This window comes from Elgaria multicarinata, chromosome 1, assembly GCF_023053635.1.
Source record: "Elgaria multicarinata webbii isolate HBS135686 ecotype San Diego chromosome 1, rElgMul1.1.pri, whole genome shotgun sequence".
Taxonomy (NCBI): domain Eukaryota; kingdom Metazoa; phylum Chordata; class Lepidosauria; order Squamata; family Anguidae; genus Elgaria; species Elgaria multicarinata.
In genome coordinates, this window is record NC_086171.1 from 147,370,160 (window position 1) to 147,388,720 (window position 18,561).

At 41.1% G+C, this 18,561-nt stretch overlaps 2 protein-coding genes across 2 annotated transcripts; both read left to right on the forward strand.

Annotated features, from left to right (window-relative positions):
* The first annotated feature begins 1,016 nt into the window (after positions 1–1,016).
* On the forward strand, positions 1,017–5,340 carry MAGOH (mago homolog, exon junction complex subunit). The gene is made up of 5 exons (XM_063118290.1): positions 1,017–1,151; positions 2,742–2,800; positions 3,400–3,510; positions 4,208–4,290; positions 5,121–5,340. The coding sequence occupies exons 1-5, from the start codon at positions 1,064–1,066 to the stop codon at positions 5,218–5,220; spliced, it is 441 nt and encodes a 146-aa protein (XP_062974360.1). The 5' UTR covers positions 1,017–1,063; the 3' UTR covers positions 5,221–5,340.
* Positions 5,341–7,777: 2,437 nt separating this feature from the next.
* Positions 7,778–17,811, forward strand: CZIB (CXXC motif containing zinc binding protein). The gene is made up of 8 exons (XM_063138891.1): positions 7,778–7,927; positions 8,033–8,116; positions 8,763–8,819; positions 9,731–9,812; positions 11,937–11,968; positions 12,901–12,978; positions 14,934–14,999; positions 17,645–17,811. Exons 1-8 carry the CDS (start codon positions 7,922–7,924, stop codon positions 17,720–17,722), a joined length of 483 nt encoding a protein of 160 aa, XP_062994961.1. The 5' UTR covers positions 7,778–7,921; the 3' UTR covers positions 17,723–17,811.
* The last annotated feature ends 750 nt before the right edge of the window (positions 17,812–18,561 follow it).

The following is an 18,561-nucleotide window of genomic DNA, read 5'->3' on the forward strand; positions in this document are numbered from 1 at the left end:
CTATGAAAACTGAATGTTTAACTCCTTTAGGGATTTTGATTTGTAGATGATCCCTAAACTCCTCCAATGATTTCCTATGGCCATTCGGAATAAACCAATGCATTTCAATGGCCATTTGGTGTCCTTCGGTTTAGTATGTCCCTGACAAATACTTCAAATATTCTGGTTGGTGAATAAGCAGTATAGCTGCCAGCTTTTCCCTGTCACGGTCCAGCGACCTTTACAGCTGCATAATATGCAGAAATACATTCATTGTATCTCTACTGTGAGGAAACTAGTACATGATAAAAAAAATGCCATCTTTCCTTCAAAAAATATCTTAGGCAGAGTGCCTCTGAGCATGTGCGAAGCACCTTTTCATCCTGTGCTTAAACAGAGAGAATGTAAACGGAAAGTGCTTCTGCGCGTATGCAGAGCGTTTCTTCCCGCGAACAGGAATTAACTTTTTTTTAAAAAAAACAAATCACCACCGGATCTTACAATATTTGTCTGACTTTGCAACCTCCTGTTCTGATAATTGCCAGGAAAATGGCGTTCTTCTGCCGTAAGACGTCTTCGAGTCTTTTTTATGTTCCCTAAGGAAAACAAACAAACAAGGCTTCAAAAAGAACCCGGAATTTAGACAGCTTGTATGAGCCGATATCAAATCGCAAAGTCTATGCTATGGACTCAATAAGGGTGCAGATGCGGACATGGATCCATCCTTCCCCAACTTGGTGCTCTCCAAATGGACTACAACTCCCAGTACCAGTTTGGGGGAAATTGTATCTGACCCTTATCATATCTATGGTGAAAGCACACTTTGCATTGAAAGAATAATTTAAGAAAAGCTTTTAAATTTTTAACAGACTCTAGAACTGTGATGCTTTGTGACTCTAATTTCCTATCTCTATGTGCGTCAGGAAGAGAGCGACGAAAACAGCTATGCCGCCTCTCTCTCGCTTTTCGACACGTTATTGCTCAGCCCCTCCTTTTTATGACGTCTATTACACGCGCCCCTTCGCCTACAAGGGAACTCGCCGTGCGCGGTGCATGCTGGTTTCTCGGCGGGCGCTTGGGCACTATGGCGAGCGATTTCTATCTGCGCTATTACGTTGGGCACAAGGGCAAGTTCGGCCACGAGTTTCTCGAATTCGAGTTCCGGCCCGACGGTAAGACTCAGGCGGTGGTTGCTCAGGAGCACCAGGCCTGGGGGGACGGGGGCGCTCTGGGTCACTTGCAGCCGGTATGGGAGAAGGGGCCTTGCTTCAGGGAGCAGAGGAAGGCCTGCTAGGGTGGAGAAAAAAGACCCGGCGCTGGGGGAGGTAGTAAAGCAGACGATTGGTAGGTGTCGAGGAAAGGAGATGCTGTCGGGGGCAGGACTGTAGCTCAATGGTAGAGCCCCTGTTTTGCATGTAGAAAGTCCCGGGTTCAATCCCGGGTTGGGGGTGGGGGGCAAGGCCTGCCTGAAGCCCTGGAGAGCAGCTGTCAGTCAGTGTCGACAATATTGGGCTAGATGGACCAACGGCCTGACTCCAGGAAGCTTCCTATATTCTTATTCCCACCCCCCCGCCCCCAGTGCCAGAGGAGAAGGAGATGGCACCACGTTTGGGCTTTGCCCAAGCACAGATGGGCTTAACCCGAGCTAGAAGGATTTGGACTGTGACATGCAGGCATTTGAAACTCCTAGTGGGTAGATTAAATAATAAAGGGTGCAGTCCTATGCATGTATAGACAGAAAAAAAATCTAAAACTCCCAACATTCCCTAGCCAGAGAAAAGTTCTATAGCTCCCAATATTCCCCAGCCAGAATCCTGGGAGTTATAAGATTCTTTTCTGTCTAAACATGCATAGGATTGTACCCAAAAACATAGAATTGGAGGGGACCTTCTAAGTCCAGCTGCCAGCACACAGGAGTTGTCCATATGATGAAGCTATGCCTCAATTAGTGTAAGGTTGCAATAATAAGATCTTTGTGGGGAGCTCAAGGAAGCATTCAGATGTAGGGTGCAGAGTCCATGACAGGGAGGGCAAGAAGGTGGAAGACTAAGCAAAGATAAGAGTATTGGGAATGCAGCAACTGTGCTGCTTCCCCCCATCCCCCTTGTTGGCTGACCCAGGAGAGAAGATGTCAGTGGCACGCCAGAACAATTCTATTGTCCTGGAGCAAAGACTACTTGCATGTTAAGTTGTTGATAAAGAAGGCAATTGAGTCAGGAATTCTGTATAGCTAGAGAGCCACTTATTAAAAAAAGGGAGTCTAAACAGGAAGGCACTTTAGAAAGAGAAACCTTGAAGGAGCTGTGCTCTAGCTCATTTCACCCCTTTCTCTTCTTTTCCCCCTTCCTGGATTATGATACCAAAGCCAAGGCTTTGATGATGTCCTTTGCAAAAGAATGTAGATAACAAGGAAGCCAAAATTATACAATAACCTGGGTCCCACGATCAGAACAATAATCACAGCCTGACCTCATCTTATTGTGTCATCCAAACCCAGGTGGCATGGCTTGTTGGAAGGTTTAGCAACCCTCAAATAACCCTACAACTTACTGTGGGTTATTTGCCTGTTGTTTAACCCTCAAACAAGCCATGCTGCTGGAGTTTGGACAGCATGACAAACCATGGCTGGGCAGTGATTATGCAAATCGTGCCTGCCATGCATAACTCACCACAAGCCACAGTGGCTTGTTTCGATCATGTGCACCAGCCCACTGCCTTGATGCTCTATGTAATTGTGAATTTAATTTTCTCTGTTTCAACAGGAAAACTGAGATATGCAAACAACAGCAATTATAAAAATGATGTCATGATCAGAAAAGAGGTAAGTTGACTATTAAATTATCCACACATCACATGAATGTTGCATTAAAAATTACATAAAGCATATGTTGAGATCTTGGTATCTCTTATACTCTGTATTTTTGTGGTTTAGGGAACTGTGAAAGCCATGAAACTTTGCCTGTTATTTCCTTTTACTGCACTTGATATTTTTTAATGTAAAACCTCTTTTACCCCTATTACTGAAAGTTGGGATTCTAAATTTAATAGTAATACTTTAGTTCTTTGTTTCTCTACATCTGGGGTGAGCAGCTTGTGGCCTTCCAGATGATGTTGGACTGTAGCACCCACCATCTCTCACCATTGGCTGTGCTGGCTAAAGATGATGGGAATTGCTGTCAACAATGTCTGAAGAGCCACACATTTCCCACCCTTTTCTGCGCACATTAAAAGTGTGTTTTAGATGAGGAACTTCTTTCATTAACTTAATATTTCTCCTGAATTATTCCAGTGGCTAGTGAATCTATATGGGTAAGAAGATACGGTAGTAGTCAAATTATTCTCTCTCACACACACACAGACCTCTGTAGTAGATTGTTTTAAAGTAAAGAACTGACATAGATATTTGCACATTGTTTCTAGGCATATGTACACAAAAGTGTGATGGAAGAACTAAAGAGGATAATTGATGACAGTGAAATTACAAAAGAAGATGATGCATTATGGCCTCCCCCTGACAGAGTTGGTCGGCAGGTTAGCAAATGTTTTAGTTCCATTCCAAATGTTTTCAGTTGACCAGCTATATACGTGTGTGTACAGCACTTAGGTTGTAAAAGAGAAAACTGGGGCCAGGGGCAGGGATGAAGCATTGGATCTCTCTTGCTTCCAAAACCAGGTAAGGAAGGTAGAATTTGCCAGGCTTTTGAACCCAGCAGATCTTCCTCCTCCCCCCCCCCCAGGTTTTAAGCAATGGGGAGAAATTTGCCATGCCAGGTCCAGAAAGATGTTGCCAAGTGGGCTCCTCTTGGGCAATTAGCAGAGCTTTGGACCCAAAGCTATCATTGTCCTGCGCCTTGCCTCAAAAATACCTGTTTTGGAGCCTTTTGCCAGCCATCAAAAGTGGTAGTTTTCCATGGATGGAACGGCTCCTCCTTTCTTCAGGCAGAGCTTCTCTACACTGGTGGAGAGCATCACTACCTAATCCTAGATCCCTGCAGCAAGCTGGATCTGGGCAATAGGATTGCTCTGCCCACTATGTAGCTGCTACAGTTCCTGTAAACAGATGGACAAAAATCTTGGATCTAACACCTGGTGAACAGAATGACTTGTTCTAAACGTGAATAAACGTTGAAGCATATTTGTGGGGAGAATCAAGCGTCATAATATATATGAAATTATTTTATTACTGACCTTAGAATGATACTCTAAAGATATTTATTTATTTTTCCAGGAACTTGAAATTGTAATCGGTGATGAACACATCTCTTTTACCACATCAAAAATTGGTTCTCTTATTGATGTGAATCAGTCCAAGTAAGTACTGTTTGAATGATTGTATTGACTAGCAACCATGGCCAATGCCAGGTGCTATCTAAAAAATATTTTTGTCTGTATTCACTAAGAGTTGTCAAGAGTTTTTTAAATATATAATGACCTGAAATCTTCCGAAAATTAAATAATAATAATAATAATAATAAAGTCGGGTATTCTAAACATAATTTGCAGTCCTAAAACTACAGTAGAATGTATTCAAGTGAAAAAGCTTATCAGTATGATGGTCCTGATTCTGTGCTTGTCTTACGTGAGCCCTAAACAAGGAATAGAAGCAACTGGGCTTTGTTTGGGGTTCATAATGACTGTGAGAATAGCAAAGAAAGGAAACAGTAATACATGGGCTGAGTGACACATAGGGCAGAACTGTGCAATTCTGTTCCAGCTGTCTTGCATAACTCCATAAATGCAGGAGCACTAATCTGCCAAAGCTGAAAATAATATTTGACCATTGATCAATGTATTTTGTTGATGAGAATTTAAGTAAGCCTAAAGATTAACAGATTGAGCTGGTCTCAGCCATGGTATTTTGTTTACTTATTTCATTTATTTGTTTACTTATTTGATTTATACCCCACCTTTCTTCCAAAACATGCCATTCAAGGCATTTTATAATGCTAGAGCCATCTCATATTGGTTTATCCCCAGCTTCTAAAAGCCAGGGTGAATAGTCTTGCAGTATTTTCAAATGATGGCTGGGGTTTTGATACACAGCTCAGAGATTTTCTTACTGTTTTCCTAATGATTTTGATCGCATAATATATTTTCTCAAGGATTCTAACCATTCCCCCCCCCCCCCCTTTACATTTCAGGGATCCAGAAGGTCTAAGAGTGTTTTACTACCTTGTCCAGGACCTCAAGTGTCTAGTCTTCAGTCTCATTGGATTGCACTTCAAGATTAAACCAATTTAAGTTGTATGGATTTAAGTTTGTAATGTAAAGTTTCTTTGGGTGGGGTCACTTTCATTCCTTATCTCTTTTATGTATGTCAATTTTTTTACAGAGTAAATTTAATAAATGCAAAAAAGCTTTTTTCTTTTTATTTAGAATTTCTTTGTAATCAAGACTGGTCTTCTGTGGGGGGACATTCAGATTTTTATTTTTTTTAGTATGGGTTGTTTAATTTCTGCTGGTTGGTAACACAATAGCAGAGTCAACACCACAACAACTTGGACATCTGAGTATCCCTTAAGTGTGAAAAACAGTAAAAAACAAACAAACCTCACTTTTTAAAAAAGTGAGTTTAATCAGTGAGATAATTGGTATCCACATTTTCTGTATTGATGTTGATTCTCAGGTACCCACGCTGATTATATGCAGACCTGATTCATACATTACAATGAATGTCTATATCTGAGTGTTTGTCCGCTTGCATTGAGATACTAGGGTAGGAAGCAGAGTCTTCACCAGGATTCAGCACAAGTGAAAAGAGAAGGAGATGTTTGTCTTATGCTGCACTGAGCTTGCTGTTGTTGCAATGCCTTTTTTGGAAAGCAGTTCACCTTTGTTTCTTCTAGGAATAGTTGCTCTTGCCTTCTGGGAGCAAGTCACCAGCAGCACACTACACCATTGATCTATGATCTGCACTCACTCCCTTTTATCTTCTGGGCACAAGTCAAGGTGCTGGTTATAACCATTTTAAGCCCTAAACATCTTTGGATCAATATACACCTAGAGACTAGGGTGACCATATGAAAAGGAGGACAGGGCTCCTGTATCTTTAACAGTAATGTAGAAAGGGAATTTCAGCAGGTGTCAATTGAAGAGGGTGAAATTCCCTCTTCATCACAACAGTTAAAGCTGCAGAAGCCCTGCCATCTTTTGTATCTGGCCACTCTACTGTAGCTAGTGTAGCTTTAACTGTTGTGATGAAGAGGGAATTTCACCCTCTTCAATTGACACCTGCTGAAATTCTTTTCTACATTACTGTTAAAGATACAGGAGCCCTGTCCTCCTTTCCATATGGTCACCCTACTAGAGACTGTCTTCCATTTGTGCTGTGTTGTCATCACAAATCATTTTCATACTGTTTGTGATTCTGGTTCACACAACAAGGAAGCAAAGAGGGACATTGTGGAGTCCCACCCTTGCATAAGTGTTTTCTAAGATAGCTTCATAAACCCAGTGATCAACTGAGTAATTACAGGATAAGAGTAGCACTGGCCATTAGGATGACCATATGAAAAGGAGGACAGGGCTCCTGTATCTTTAACAGTTGTATTGAAAAGGGAATTTCAGCAGGTGTAATTTGTATATATGGAGAACCTGGTGAAATTTCCTCTTCATCACAACAGTTAAAGCTGCAGGTGCTTTGCCCTCTTTTAAATCTGGTCACTCTAGTAAAGCTCCTGCAGCTTTAACTGTTGTGATGAAGAGGGAATTTCACCAGATTCTCCGTATATACAAATAATACCTGCTGAAATTCCCTTTTCTATGCAACTGTTAAAGATACAGGAGCCCTGTCCTCCTTTTCATATGGTCACCCTACTGGCCATCCACTGAGCAACACACAGAGCCTGCCTCATCACCTTTACAAATGCAAAGTAAAGGTCTTCAGAAATGAAAAAAATCGTTTTTAAAATATAGGTTACACAGTGGTCAAATAAGTAATGGGTTGTCATAGAGCCTGCTCTGGATCTGTGATTTTTAAGCCATCTAGTGGAATTGTCTTTTAGATAGTAATATTACACAAAGAATTGGGGAAGGAGAAAATGCTTCACCAGAGTGGGCCATACATACATTTTAAAAGGTGAGCAGAGATGTGCCTATAGTTTATTGCTGAAATAAAATAGGTATGGTATAAAACATTTGGTATTAAATGTTTTTTAATGAATGAATGGTACCCCTAAAATCGCAGCACATTGCTATAGGATGTGGATCACCTTGCTGTTGACAACTTCTTAAATAATGAAAATGCTATGCCATTACGAGATTATTCAGATGCAACTGACCCCCACTTTTTCAGTAAACCCAGCGGCCCATATTTGGAAGGCCATAGATCAGTGCCTTGCAACCTGCATTGCTGCCTTATTTATTACATTTTTATACAGCCCAATAGCCGAAGCTCTCTGGGCGGTTTACCACTCTGCCCGCGGACTGAATGCGGACGTAGTTGTGCTCCATTAATTTACATGGAGGCAGCCATGTGCTTCGAAAACTATGGATACACATAACTCAAAACGATCCTCTGTAGCGGTCAGATAAATCGCGTCACACCGGGTCGAACAATTAAAAGACTCGTTTCCTGAGCGCTTGCTAGCTATCTCGGAAGCTTAGCTAAAGGAAGTGGCAGCCATCTTTAAAAAGGGCTCGGGAAAAATATTTCCTGAGCGCTATTTAGATAGGGAGCTTAGAGAAGGGAATTGGCAGCCATCTTGGACGAGGGCAAATCTCATGTTCCCCTACAGCTGTTTATAGAAAATGGCACATAGGAAGTCTCGCGATATTTGGGCAGTTCTTGCTGTGGTTGCGGGTGTGGGTTCCCCCGTTCCCGATTTCGGTCTCTGTCAAATCCCATAAGGTCGCAGAGTTCCGGCGTGTTCTTGCTATTCCTGTTCTTGGGGGCGTCCTTGTTGGAGACTTTCCTCTCGGCGCCTGCCCTTTACATTAGAGCATGGGGGTAAGAGAGGGGAGGCTCTGCCTGTACGAGGATGAGCCGAGTGTGGGTCGGGGCTGTGGTTGCCTCTCGGGCGCCCAACCGATGCGATGATGTTTCTCTTTGCAGAAGATCGGGTTGCAACTCAAAGCCACTTTGGAAAACATTACAAACCTCAGACCGGTGGGGGAGGATTTTCGATGGTACCTGAAGGTATGCCCCGCAAAGCAGTGTTACCTGCGCACACCCAGGGAGTATATATTTCATTTGCAATGTTTCCTGTTGCTGCTGATGTGCACTGCTGTATTGTTTCTAGCTGAACGTTTCTCCCTTTATTTATATTAAAGTTAGCAGTCCAAACTGCGAAAAGAGCAGAGAATACTGTTACAGCTTCAGTTGCCAATTTTGCAAGTCCTAATCTGATCCAGTTATTTGCTGGGCTTTGAAAAGTAGGAAGCAATAATAAACATGTGCAAAGTGCCTTTGAGTCGCCAGTTAAGTAACTACATGCATCATGTTCCCAATTGAGACCGCAGCCATAGGGTTGTATACAATGTTAGTATAACTTAAGTCTCAGTAATTTCAAAAGGTCTTCTCTAAGTAGAACTAACATTGGGTGCAACCCATAGTATTTGCCAGTGCATTACCTTTGGGGCTAATTTCTGACAATATATTAATATGTTCCAAATTTGATTCATTGCTTCTTTTTTATGGGGAATATGTTGGATCTGTTTTGTAATTCCCTAGATGCGAATTTGCCTTTGCTTTTGAATCTGAGCACTATTTTTTATAGGCCTCATCTGCTATTGCACTGTGCTAAGGCTCTTGAATTTACATTGCATTTGTTTTATTTTTTCAGCTGAAGTGTGGGAACTGTGGTGAGGTTTCAGAAAAATGGCAATATCTACGATTAATGGTAAGTGTCAAAAATACAATACAGGCCATGTTAAGTTAGTCATTCATGATGTGTGTAACATACACAATACACTTGGCTCAAATTATATTGGAATATATGCATAATTAGTTGATTTCAAGTCAGTTTACAATCACATAAGCTCATGCACATGAAGTATTAGAAAGAGTTGAAGATGTTAGTTGGCCATTTGATGATTTGGAATTTTTTTCTGCATAAGTGAGCTCAGAGCAAGGTTGGCTCTGTTCATACTTGGAGCAGCCAGGCTCCATATCATGGAGTCACATTGCACTGTTCCCCTTTTTTGTCTGGCTGGTTGGCCACTGGACTCTCAGCTATGAATGTGAGCATTTGCTACCTTGCTTTGATAGCCAGTGACTTAGCATGGCTCCATTACCTTTGTGGCATGTACAGGTCAATAATTTCTTAGCTTCCTTACACATCAGGAGTGGACAACTTGTGGTCCTCCCGGTGTTGTTGAACTACAACTCCCATCTGCCCTAGCCAACATAGCCAGTAGTGAGTGGCAAGCGAAGTTACAGTCCAACAACATCTGGAGAGCCACAAGTTCCTCTGTTTAGCGAGGTGTGAACATGGAGAAAAGGTTTGTTTAAAATAAGAACTATCTGTTATCCTATATATGCCTTGAAGTCCTATTCTTCCCAATGTTATCAGTTTGCTCTTAAGAAATTATTCACAGACACTGAGATAACAGTCTTAGGGCACAATCCTAGGCATGTTTAGACAGAAAAAGCCCTATAACTCCCAGTATTCCCCAGCGAGCCCCAGCCTTCCATTACAACATGAGGGTTAGCCATTGTTCTTGGGAGGGAAAAAATAACCTTGTTTGTGCAGCTTGTCCTCCTTACCTTGAAGGCCTTGACGCTGACGGCTATTTTTGAAATTTTGTTTAGGACAGCCACCCTCTCAAAGGGGGCAGGGGGAGTGCCACAAGGGTGCAGAAATGCAAGCTGTGCTCCCGAGAAAACTCCATAGGTAGGCCTTTTTCTGTGCATCTACCCATGAGGCATAAAGAAATGAGGGTTTTACTTTTATTTAGACTGATTCCTTTCCGACTGGGACACACTCCTACATTTTTTCAAAATGTTTCCACTAATGCTAGCCACTGTAGGGCCTTGTCAGTGGCCACACCCAGATTATCAGCTGCCTTTTCAGTCTGGTGGCCTGTTTTGGGGTTGTGAGGGGTTTGGGGGCCAGTTGTTGTTGATGCTTTTGTTGAGTGTGGCAGATAATGTTTTTATGTATTGATTTCAATGGCTGCCCCCATCTCCTTGGTAGCTTGTTCCTTTTATCTTGTTGTCTTTGTTAAATTATTGTTGTTTTACTTTTTAATGTTTACTGGTGCTTGTGCTGTAATCTATAAATACATGACATGGGTGCATTCTAAGAAAATACAATTGGAAGGTTAAAATCGGGTCTAGCCCCTGAGAGTCAGGTATTCAGATTACCATCTTTTTGAGTTTACTCTGAATCATGATAACCTGACGTTAGTGGTGGTCCACTGTTGTTCATGTTTAAGAATTTTGGATTGAGTTCAGTTGTGTAGCGGTGAGACCAACTTCACACTTATCATGCAGGCTATCCCTCCAGCATTGTGGGTTCCCATTTATACTGCATTTCAGATTCGTTGTGTATGTCTCCTTTGTTCCTGTTTTTGAATATAGTTCTCATCCACCATGCTTTGTACCTGTGTAAACTGAATTTGGTGAGCTGACTATCTAATTCAACCACCCCCAACCAACCTGGTGCCCTCCGGGTGTTTTGGACTACAATTCGCAGCCTTCCTGACCATTGGCCATGCTGGCTGGGGTTGAGAGTTACAGTCCCAAACGTCTAGAGGGTACCGTGCAAATGCAGCATTTGTCTGTCAACTTCTCCGGTGGGTTTCCATTATTACTTTTAATTTCCCACAATCATTGTAGCTTTCCCTGTTTAAACAACACACTATAAATACACATGAACCAAGGAACAGAGAAAAAACAGGTGAGGCCATAAGACATGGGTGGGGTGCAGAAGGTAGATCTCCAGATGTTTTGGACTTCAACTATGGAGATCTCCTTTTTGCCCATTCCTATCATAAGTATGCAGTCAGTTGCTTATGGTCAAGAGTCATACCCAGTTTGTGTCATTTCGATCAACAAACTTTTTTTGTAATATGACAAGCTGAAGTTTCATGAAGCCTGCCCATTTCGAACATGTAGCCTTTTAAGTGGAACGATGCATGGCAGTGGTAATGCCAAGATGTTCATAGTACAGACAGTGGCCCCATTCAGAAGACACCTTAAACCATGGCTTTAACCACGGTGGTTAAGCCAGAAAGCAGAGCTGCGTTCAGAAGACACTTTAAACCATGGCTTTAACCATGGTGAATAAGGCTTTTGCCTTTTTCACCATGGTTAAAGCCGTGGTTTAAGATGTCTTCTGAACGGGGCAACTAAAAGGTTGGTTATGTGAAGCATGCAATTGGAACGGACAGTAAACAGCTAATGAATACAAGGCTCAAGTGGCAGCGTACTAAATAGCTAGCCAGAAAATACTATTTGAAGTAATAGCATTTTGCATTAATTTGAGTGTGTCTTACTTTCATTACATTTGTTCAAATTATACTTTTAAACAGGCCACATTATTGAGAGGTAGTAAATGGTGTGTGTTTTTAAAATCTTTTTACATGCATAGTCTGATAACTTTATTCTCATTTAAGTCGGGTTTTACAAATCTCCTTCAAACTATTGTTGCTGCTTTTTTTCCCTTGGGAAATTTGCTACCCTTGAAAAAAATGGGGGGGGGGGGAGAACGGGACAGTAGTTTCTGATTCCACCCCCACGGAACAAGTTTTAATGATTTACATGTCTTGTAGTTTTTCTACTCCTCTTGATTAAAAGGTGAGAAACTCAGTCCGCAAGTCAGTTGTGGTAGGATGCTTAAATTTTAAACTGAATTTTAAATTTAATCCTAAGGATATAATTAAGACTGAATCCATTTCAAACTACGTATTCCCATTCAACTGATTCATGAATTACACTGTCTGTTGTTTCATATTAATTATGAGTGTGCTTTATTAATCTATTAATTATGGGTTGCTATTTCTTTTTCTTTCAGATATCTTAAGTCAAACAATGAAGCCTTACAATGTAAGTTCAGTTGCTTTGAACTTTTATGGATAATGTGACAGGTTTCAGTGGGCTTGATCCAGAGTACAAGGGCTTTTTACATGTAGCTAGAACCATGTGTGATAGGTACAGATGAACACCCACATTTTGATGTGTATATGTACTTATCCTTGAATTAAGATTCCTCATTAAAAGCCTACCTGAAAACTTTGTTAAAGGGTAGCCTATATAGGAAAATAAAAGAATGAGATGGACACTGATTGTTCATGCTGTGTCAACATTGTGCCTGCAGCATCCCTTCCAGGCAATTATCCACATGTGGACAATGCAGTGGTGGAAGTTCTCTTGTTTTCCATGCATAGGAAGATCCTTCAGGAAGTTGTACATGAGGAACATCTCAACTGTGCAAGGAAGGGAATCTGTGGATCAGGAAGTTTTAATTTAGGTTCCAATTCCATATGCACTTACCTGGGAGTATTCCCCACTGAATTCAATAAGGGTTACATCTGAGTAGACTAGCATAGGATTGCACTGCACATGATTCTACTGCAAGACCTTCTCAAATGTTTGCATTTTGCAGAAGGGAAATAAAAATACTTGTATGTCTGTATACAGAAGCATTATTTGGAAAATAACTAAAGTGATGCATTTTGAGATTTCAGTCCCATAGGAAAGACACAGCAACTTCGTTTTTAAAATTGCTTTCCCCTACCCATTGTATACTGAAATTCAACAAATATGGCATTACTGATTATTTGGCTATAGTCAGTGACTTGAACACGCTCTAAAGATTAAAGTTTAATATGCATTTTCTTCTGCCTCTTTGATTTACACTTAAATGCTTTCCTATTTGGAAAATACTTTTTTTTAATATGGGATATACACTTTGTGTGTTCCTGGCAGACTTTATTCCTGTGATATGAAAACTAAGCATTGTTTTGGCTTAATCCTAGGCTGAAGACAATGAAACCTTTAAGACAATAGTGGAGTTTGAGTGCCGTGGCCTTGAACCAGTGGACTTCCAACCACAGGCAAGTTCTGTATGTTCTTCAGGGCATTGTTCTTTGAAACATCTCCCTCTAAAACCTAAATTATTATTATAGGTGGTGATCTTGCACCTAAATGTTCATGTGGTATTATAAGTTAGGGTGACCATATGAAAAGGAAGACAGGGCTCCTGTATCTTCAATAGTTGTATAGAAAAGGGAATTTCAGCAGGTGTCATTTGTATGCATGCAGCACCTGGTGAAATTCCCTCTTCATCACAATAGTTAAAGCTGCAGGAGCCCTGCCCTAGTGATCAGATACAAAAGAAGGCAGGGCTCCTGCAGCTTTAACTATTGTGATGAAGAGGGAATTTCACCAGTGCTGCATGCATACAAATGACACCTGCTGAAATTCCCTTTTCTATACAAGTGTAAAAATACAGGAGCTCTGCCCTCCTTTTCATATGGTCACCATAGTCACACAGGTCTCTTCCATTCTCTTCTGGCTCCTATCCAGCAGTAGTCTGCTAAAAATAGATGCTGTGTTGTGCAAGATGTATGGGGAGGCAGGTGAATCATGGTGGTTTCTATACCTGCTGTTTCCTGGTAGATAATATTGGGATCCGGAATTATAGCTGGTAATATATAAGAATATTCAGGGTCAAACGTTGCCATTTCCTTGGTAATGTCTTTGAATGCAATGTGTTCCTTTTAACAGTCAGCAGGGGGCAGCTGACTCCTTCAGAACTCCCATTAGTAGAATTGAAAGGTACCCGTCCTCAGCTAAAAGAGTCACACGGCCTTCCCTGACCTGTTGTGGTCCAGATGTTTTGAACTTCAACTCCCATTAGTCCAAAACATTTGGAGGGCACCAATTTGGAGAAAGCTACAGTAGCATATTGTGATGCCTTAAAGAACAACCGACATTATAGCTCAACTGCTTGTTATACTACAATTAATTTGAAAGTTATGCTACAATAAATCAAGTTAGTGTCTATGGCAAGAGTCCCCAACGTGAAGCTTGCAGGCACCCAAAAATATGTTATTACTTAATTAGTTTTTACATTTTTAAAATATATGTGCATGTATTTGTATGAAACACATACAACTTTCTAGCAATTTACATCATGGGCTTCAACCAAAGTGAACCAAATATCCAAATAAGTATCCATTTGAAGGTGGCACCTACATGCTACCCATTCAAATATTGAAAGCATTGTAAGGTCCTCAATCTATTGCAATATAGGAGGAGAGTGTTTGTCCTTCCAATGTTGTAATATCAGTCTTTTAGCTGTCAAAAGGGCACAGAGAATCAGTTTACACTGATGGTTTGTTAATTTCTATGAAGCAGGTAAATAATTTAAAAGTGTATGTACATCAGTGAATATTAAAGACTAAGAACCTAAGGAGAACTGTGCTGGATCAGACCAAGGTCCTGTTGACCAGGGACCTATAAAGCAGGACACGTTCCAGTACAAAAAAAAATCTGTGTAATAACCTCCCCATAAAAAGAAGCAATGCCAAAACATATGTTTAAAAGCATTAACTCTATTGCACCACTACCAATTAGTCAAATTAGACTGTCCCTTATTAAAGAGATGTTGAGAGGTCCAATAGACACGAAACAATGGTGGGGTTTTTTGCTGAATAAGACACAGCCTAAGATTCACAGACGTGACAGTTAGATGCCAAAGCAGCGATCCACTTATTAGGCATTTTGTGGTGCCCACAGTGGTCTCTCAAATTCCCCAATGTGCCCACAGCTCCAAAAAGGTTGGGGACCCCTGGTCTATAGCGCCACACATTTTTGCTGCACAGACTAACACAGCTGCCCCTCTGGAAAGCATTTCTACTGTGTTTTCAAACGTTCAAAACTGACGCAGGCATTTTGCATCTGGCCAGTCCTTTGTCGCACGAGAGACACCTTTCCTTGTTTTCTTTCCTCCCATATTATTCTAGTACGATTGTATACCTAAAAAGAGCTTTCTAAATGTTTATAGGCTGGGTTTGCTGCAGATGGTGCAGAGTCAGGTACACCATTCAGTGACATCAACTTGTTGGAAAAGGTACAGTCCCAGCAGTATTTTGAAATTAAAATAACCTCATGCTCTGTTACACTCTGTTCTCAAAGCAGACTAGTATGTTTGCAAAAGGGCCCCTGCACTCTCCTGTAAAACATAGCCAGCTCTTTCCTATTTAGACTTTGTGGGTCCTGCTCTTTCTGCTACTCTTCCAGGGCCAAACTAAAGGTGGCATTAATTGCATGGATGCAATTAACATACAGTTAGTTTGTTATGTAAATAACAACTGCAGTGGGGGAAGGAAGGCTGTGCAAGCATGCATGAGTTTAACTCTTTCTCTGTTCACAATCCCAACAAAAATTGCCTCTCCAAAGCCTCTATTGGTATTTGAAGGAGAGCTATCCTTGGCACCAACGGGGGATTTCCTCCCAATGCAAACAGCAACTTCAGAGGAGTAATTTTCATCACCAGAAGAAAGGGTATTGGAATACAGATGATAGTTATCACATGCACACTGGTTATCAAAGGCAGCTGCTATCTGCATTTTTCAATTAGTCCTCAAGCTCCATCCCTTCCTCATTCTGGGCCACTGCCCAGCCCTTTATGCTCATGGCATGCAGACCATTATGTGTCTCTGTCCCATCCTTTGCTGCTGCTACCTCTTGTTACTATCTCCAATACTACATTTTTATCCCAGCTTTCCTCCAAGTAGCTTAGGTGCATATGTAGCTTCTCCCCCTCCCCCTACATTTTATTCTCATAACGATCCTGTAAAGTAGGTTAGACTGAGAGACCATGACTGGCCTAAGGTCACCCAGTGAGATTTATGGCAAAATGGGGATTTGAACCTGGGTCTCTCCAATCCTACTGTTATGCTCTAACCACTACACTATACTGTTTCATCTTTTGCTTCTGTAAGCTTCTGCACAGCAATATCTAGAGCTGGGTTAGAAGACCTGTGTTCCTCTAGATGTTGTTGGACTGCAACTCCCACCATCCTTGACCATTAGCTGGGGCTGATGGTGGCTGAAGTCCAACGTCAACTGAAGGCCCATAGGTTTCTCACCCCTGATCTAGGATATCCTCACTCCTGATTGTAAGGCTCTGTCAAACACAAGGAAAATGCTAATTCTGAATGAGAAAATTGCCATATATAAGTAGGGTTACCATATGAAAAGGAGGACATAGCTCCTGTAGCTTTAACAGTTGTATTGAAAAGGGAATTTCAGCAGGTGTCATTTGTATATATGGAGAACCTGGTGAAATTCCCTCTTCATCACAACAGTTAAAGGTGCAGGAGCTATACTAGAGTGAAGCCTATGCGGCAGGGTCTTGCTATTTACTGTTTTACTCTGTACAGCACCATGTACATTGATGGTGCTATATAAATAAATAATAAAAATAATAATAAAATTGGGCAGGGCACCTGCAGCTTTAACTGTGGTGATGAAGAGGACATTTCACCAGGTTCCCCATATATACAAATGACACCTGCTGAAATTCCCTTTTCAATACAACTTAAAGATACAGGAGCCCTGTCCTCCTTTTCATATGGTCACCCTATATATAAGTAAATCAGTCTCTTGCTAGTATTTCACACCTGTATTGCAGGAGGGAAGCAGGTGTATAGCTTGGTTGTTGGGTCTATAATAAAATCACAGCACTGAGCTGAAAGCAGAGATTCTTATCTAAATTGAAATGTTGTAGATGCTAGACTGCAGTCTTGGGTTTTTTCCCAATACAGGTGATGGACAATAGCAGTTAATGGCTATTGCCAAGTGTGAAAAAACATTCCCAGCATTTCTGTGGTGTGCGCAAAACTTGATGTAGTTGGGAGGGCCTTAAAAAAGTATTTTTCTTGTTGACTGTGCTGAAAGGTAGCTCTTGGATTAACACACAAAAGTGAATCAATATAAGGCAGACCATTAGTCACCCAAGCTCGCTATTGTCTGCACTGACTGGTAGCAACTTCCCTTGGTTTTAGACTTTTTCTGCTCTACCTGGAGATGTCCAGGATTGAACCTGTGAGCTTTTGCATGAAACACATCTGCTCCACCACTCCGCTACAGCTCCTTGTTTGCAAGTCAACCTCTAAGCAATAGTTAGTAGATGAATAGCATGAAAGTTCTTACTAGGTATGACTCCAGCCAACCTGAAGTTGGGGCAGATGCAGCCCTGATGTATTATATGCACGTTCAAGTCTTGGGTTGCAAACAATTGCTCTAGACTTATTATTGTAGTCTTCTCTGTAGAGAATTGTGCTATACAATGTCTAGTTATTTCCTTGGAGGAGTAATGACTCTTCACTCACCATCAGTCTTCCTTGGCAGTGTCAAGGTCAGTTCTACTCCTTGGCATGAAGGTCAGTCTATCTGGTGACCCACCAACAGCTTGATAAATGTAATCCTTTCATCCAGGGTGATAGTGAGCCAGTCTATTAGTGAGACTATGGACTTCCCACAGGGAAAATATTTTTTTCCTGAAGCTAAAAATGGTAAGAAGCTTGAAGCCAATTAAAATTTCAAGTTGGGGTCCTTCAGTTTTATTCCAAATGCAAAGGAGATTGCAATGTGCTTGAAAATACAAGCTAGACTCTAAGCATAGAATCCTACACTTTATAACTTGAAGTATCGAGTTTGTAGTTCCATTCTAGCTTGTACAGAGCTAACAGTGTGTATTTAACTCCACAGGACTGGAATGACTATGATGAAAAAATAAAAGAATCAGTTGGTGTCTATGAAGTTACCCATAGGTTTGTCAAATGTTGAAACTTTTGTTTCTATGAGATCATTTTCTACATAGCTGTGATTGCTAACATTGTGTTGATCGAACCTAGAATAAAGCCCTATACTTTCTATGCCATTTGTTTTTTCTCCAGATCTTGGCCTTTTATATATCAAAGTCTTAAGAACAAATGTATTTATGGCTGTAATTCAGTGCCACTGAACTTAATAGAGCTTACTTCTGAGTAGATGTGCATAGGATTATGCTGCACATATGCTTATGCAGAAAAAATCTGGAAGGCCACCATAGACCCAAGAGGGCTTCTACGGCACATAGGAAGGGCTACAAACACCTTTTCGAGGCATTTTATGAATGCTAATTAATGAAATGTACATAGTAAGGAGGGAGGGAGAGGCTCACTTCTTGTAATATTACTGTTGCATGTAAGTTCTTGGCTTCTCTAACATCTTATGTATAATTAGAAGTACCTATAAATCCAATGTTTAGAACATGTTTTGAAATCTTAAGTGTAATGTGTTCACCCACCTAAAACTAGGGGTTTTTAATTAACATGATTTGAAAGAAATGAATAGTAATATACCTATATAAATTTCCAAGGTATCCTTAGCATTAATAAATTTCCAAATTATCTGACTCTTGGGTTCAACAGAAGGGGTTGCAAGGGGGCGGGATGGAGGGGTGAGGGAGAAATCAGAGGATTTCCTAGCCTTGTGTTAGCAAAAGTGTCCTTTGTTCATATGAGGGGCTCTCAAACTCAGCTGCTATATAATTAGACACAGTGGCTTGGATTCTAAGGTAAATTAAGGAAGCTCCTGGAAGGAAAGTTCCTTTTCCGTTCTCCTTTCTTCCTCCACAACCATAT

Excerpts from the sequence above, each read along its gene's own strand:
- MAGOH (XM_063118290.1), top strand. The coding sequence starts at position 1,064 with ATGGCGAGCGATTTCTATCTGCGCTATTACGTTGGGCACAAGGGCAAG. Across the intron at positions 3,511-4,207 it reads CTGACAGAGTTGGTCGGCAG|GAACTTGAAATTGTAATCGG; the intron begins GTTAGCAAATGT and ends TTATTTTTCCAG. Across the intron at positions 4,291-5,120 it reads ATTGATGTGAATCAGTCCAA|GGATCCAGAAGGTCTAAGAG; the intron begins GTAAGTACTGTT and ends TTTACATTTCAG.
- CZIB (XM_063138891.1), top strand. Across the intron at positions 8,820-9,730 it reads GGCAATATCTACGATTAATG|GACAGCCACCCTCTCAAAGG; the intron begins GTAAGTGTCAAA and ends AATTTTGTTTAG. Across the intron at positions 11,969-12,900 it reads AAACAATGAAGCCTTACAAT|GCTGAAGACAATGAAACCTT; the intron begins GTAAGTTCAGTT and ends GCTTAATCCTAG.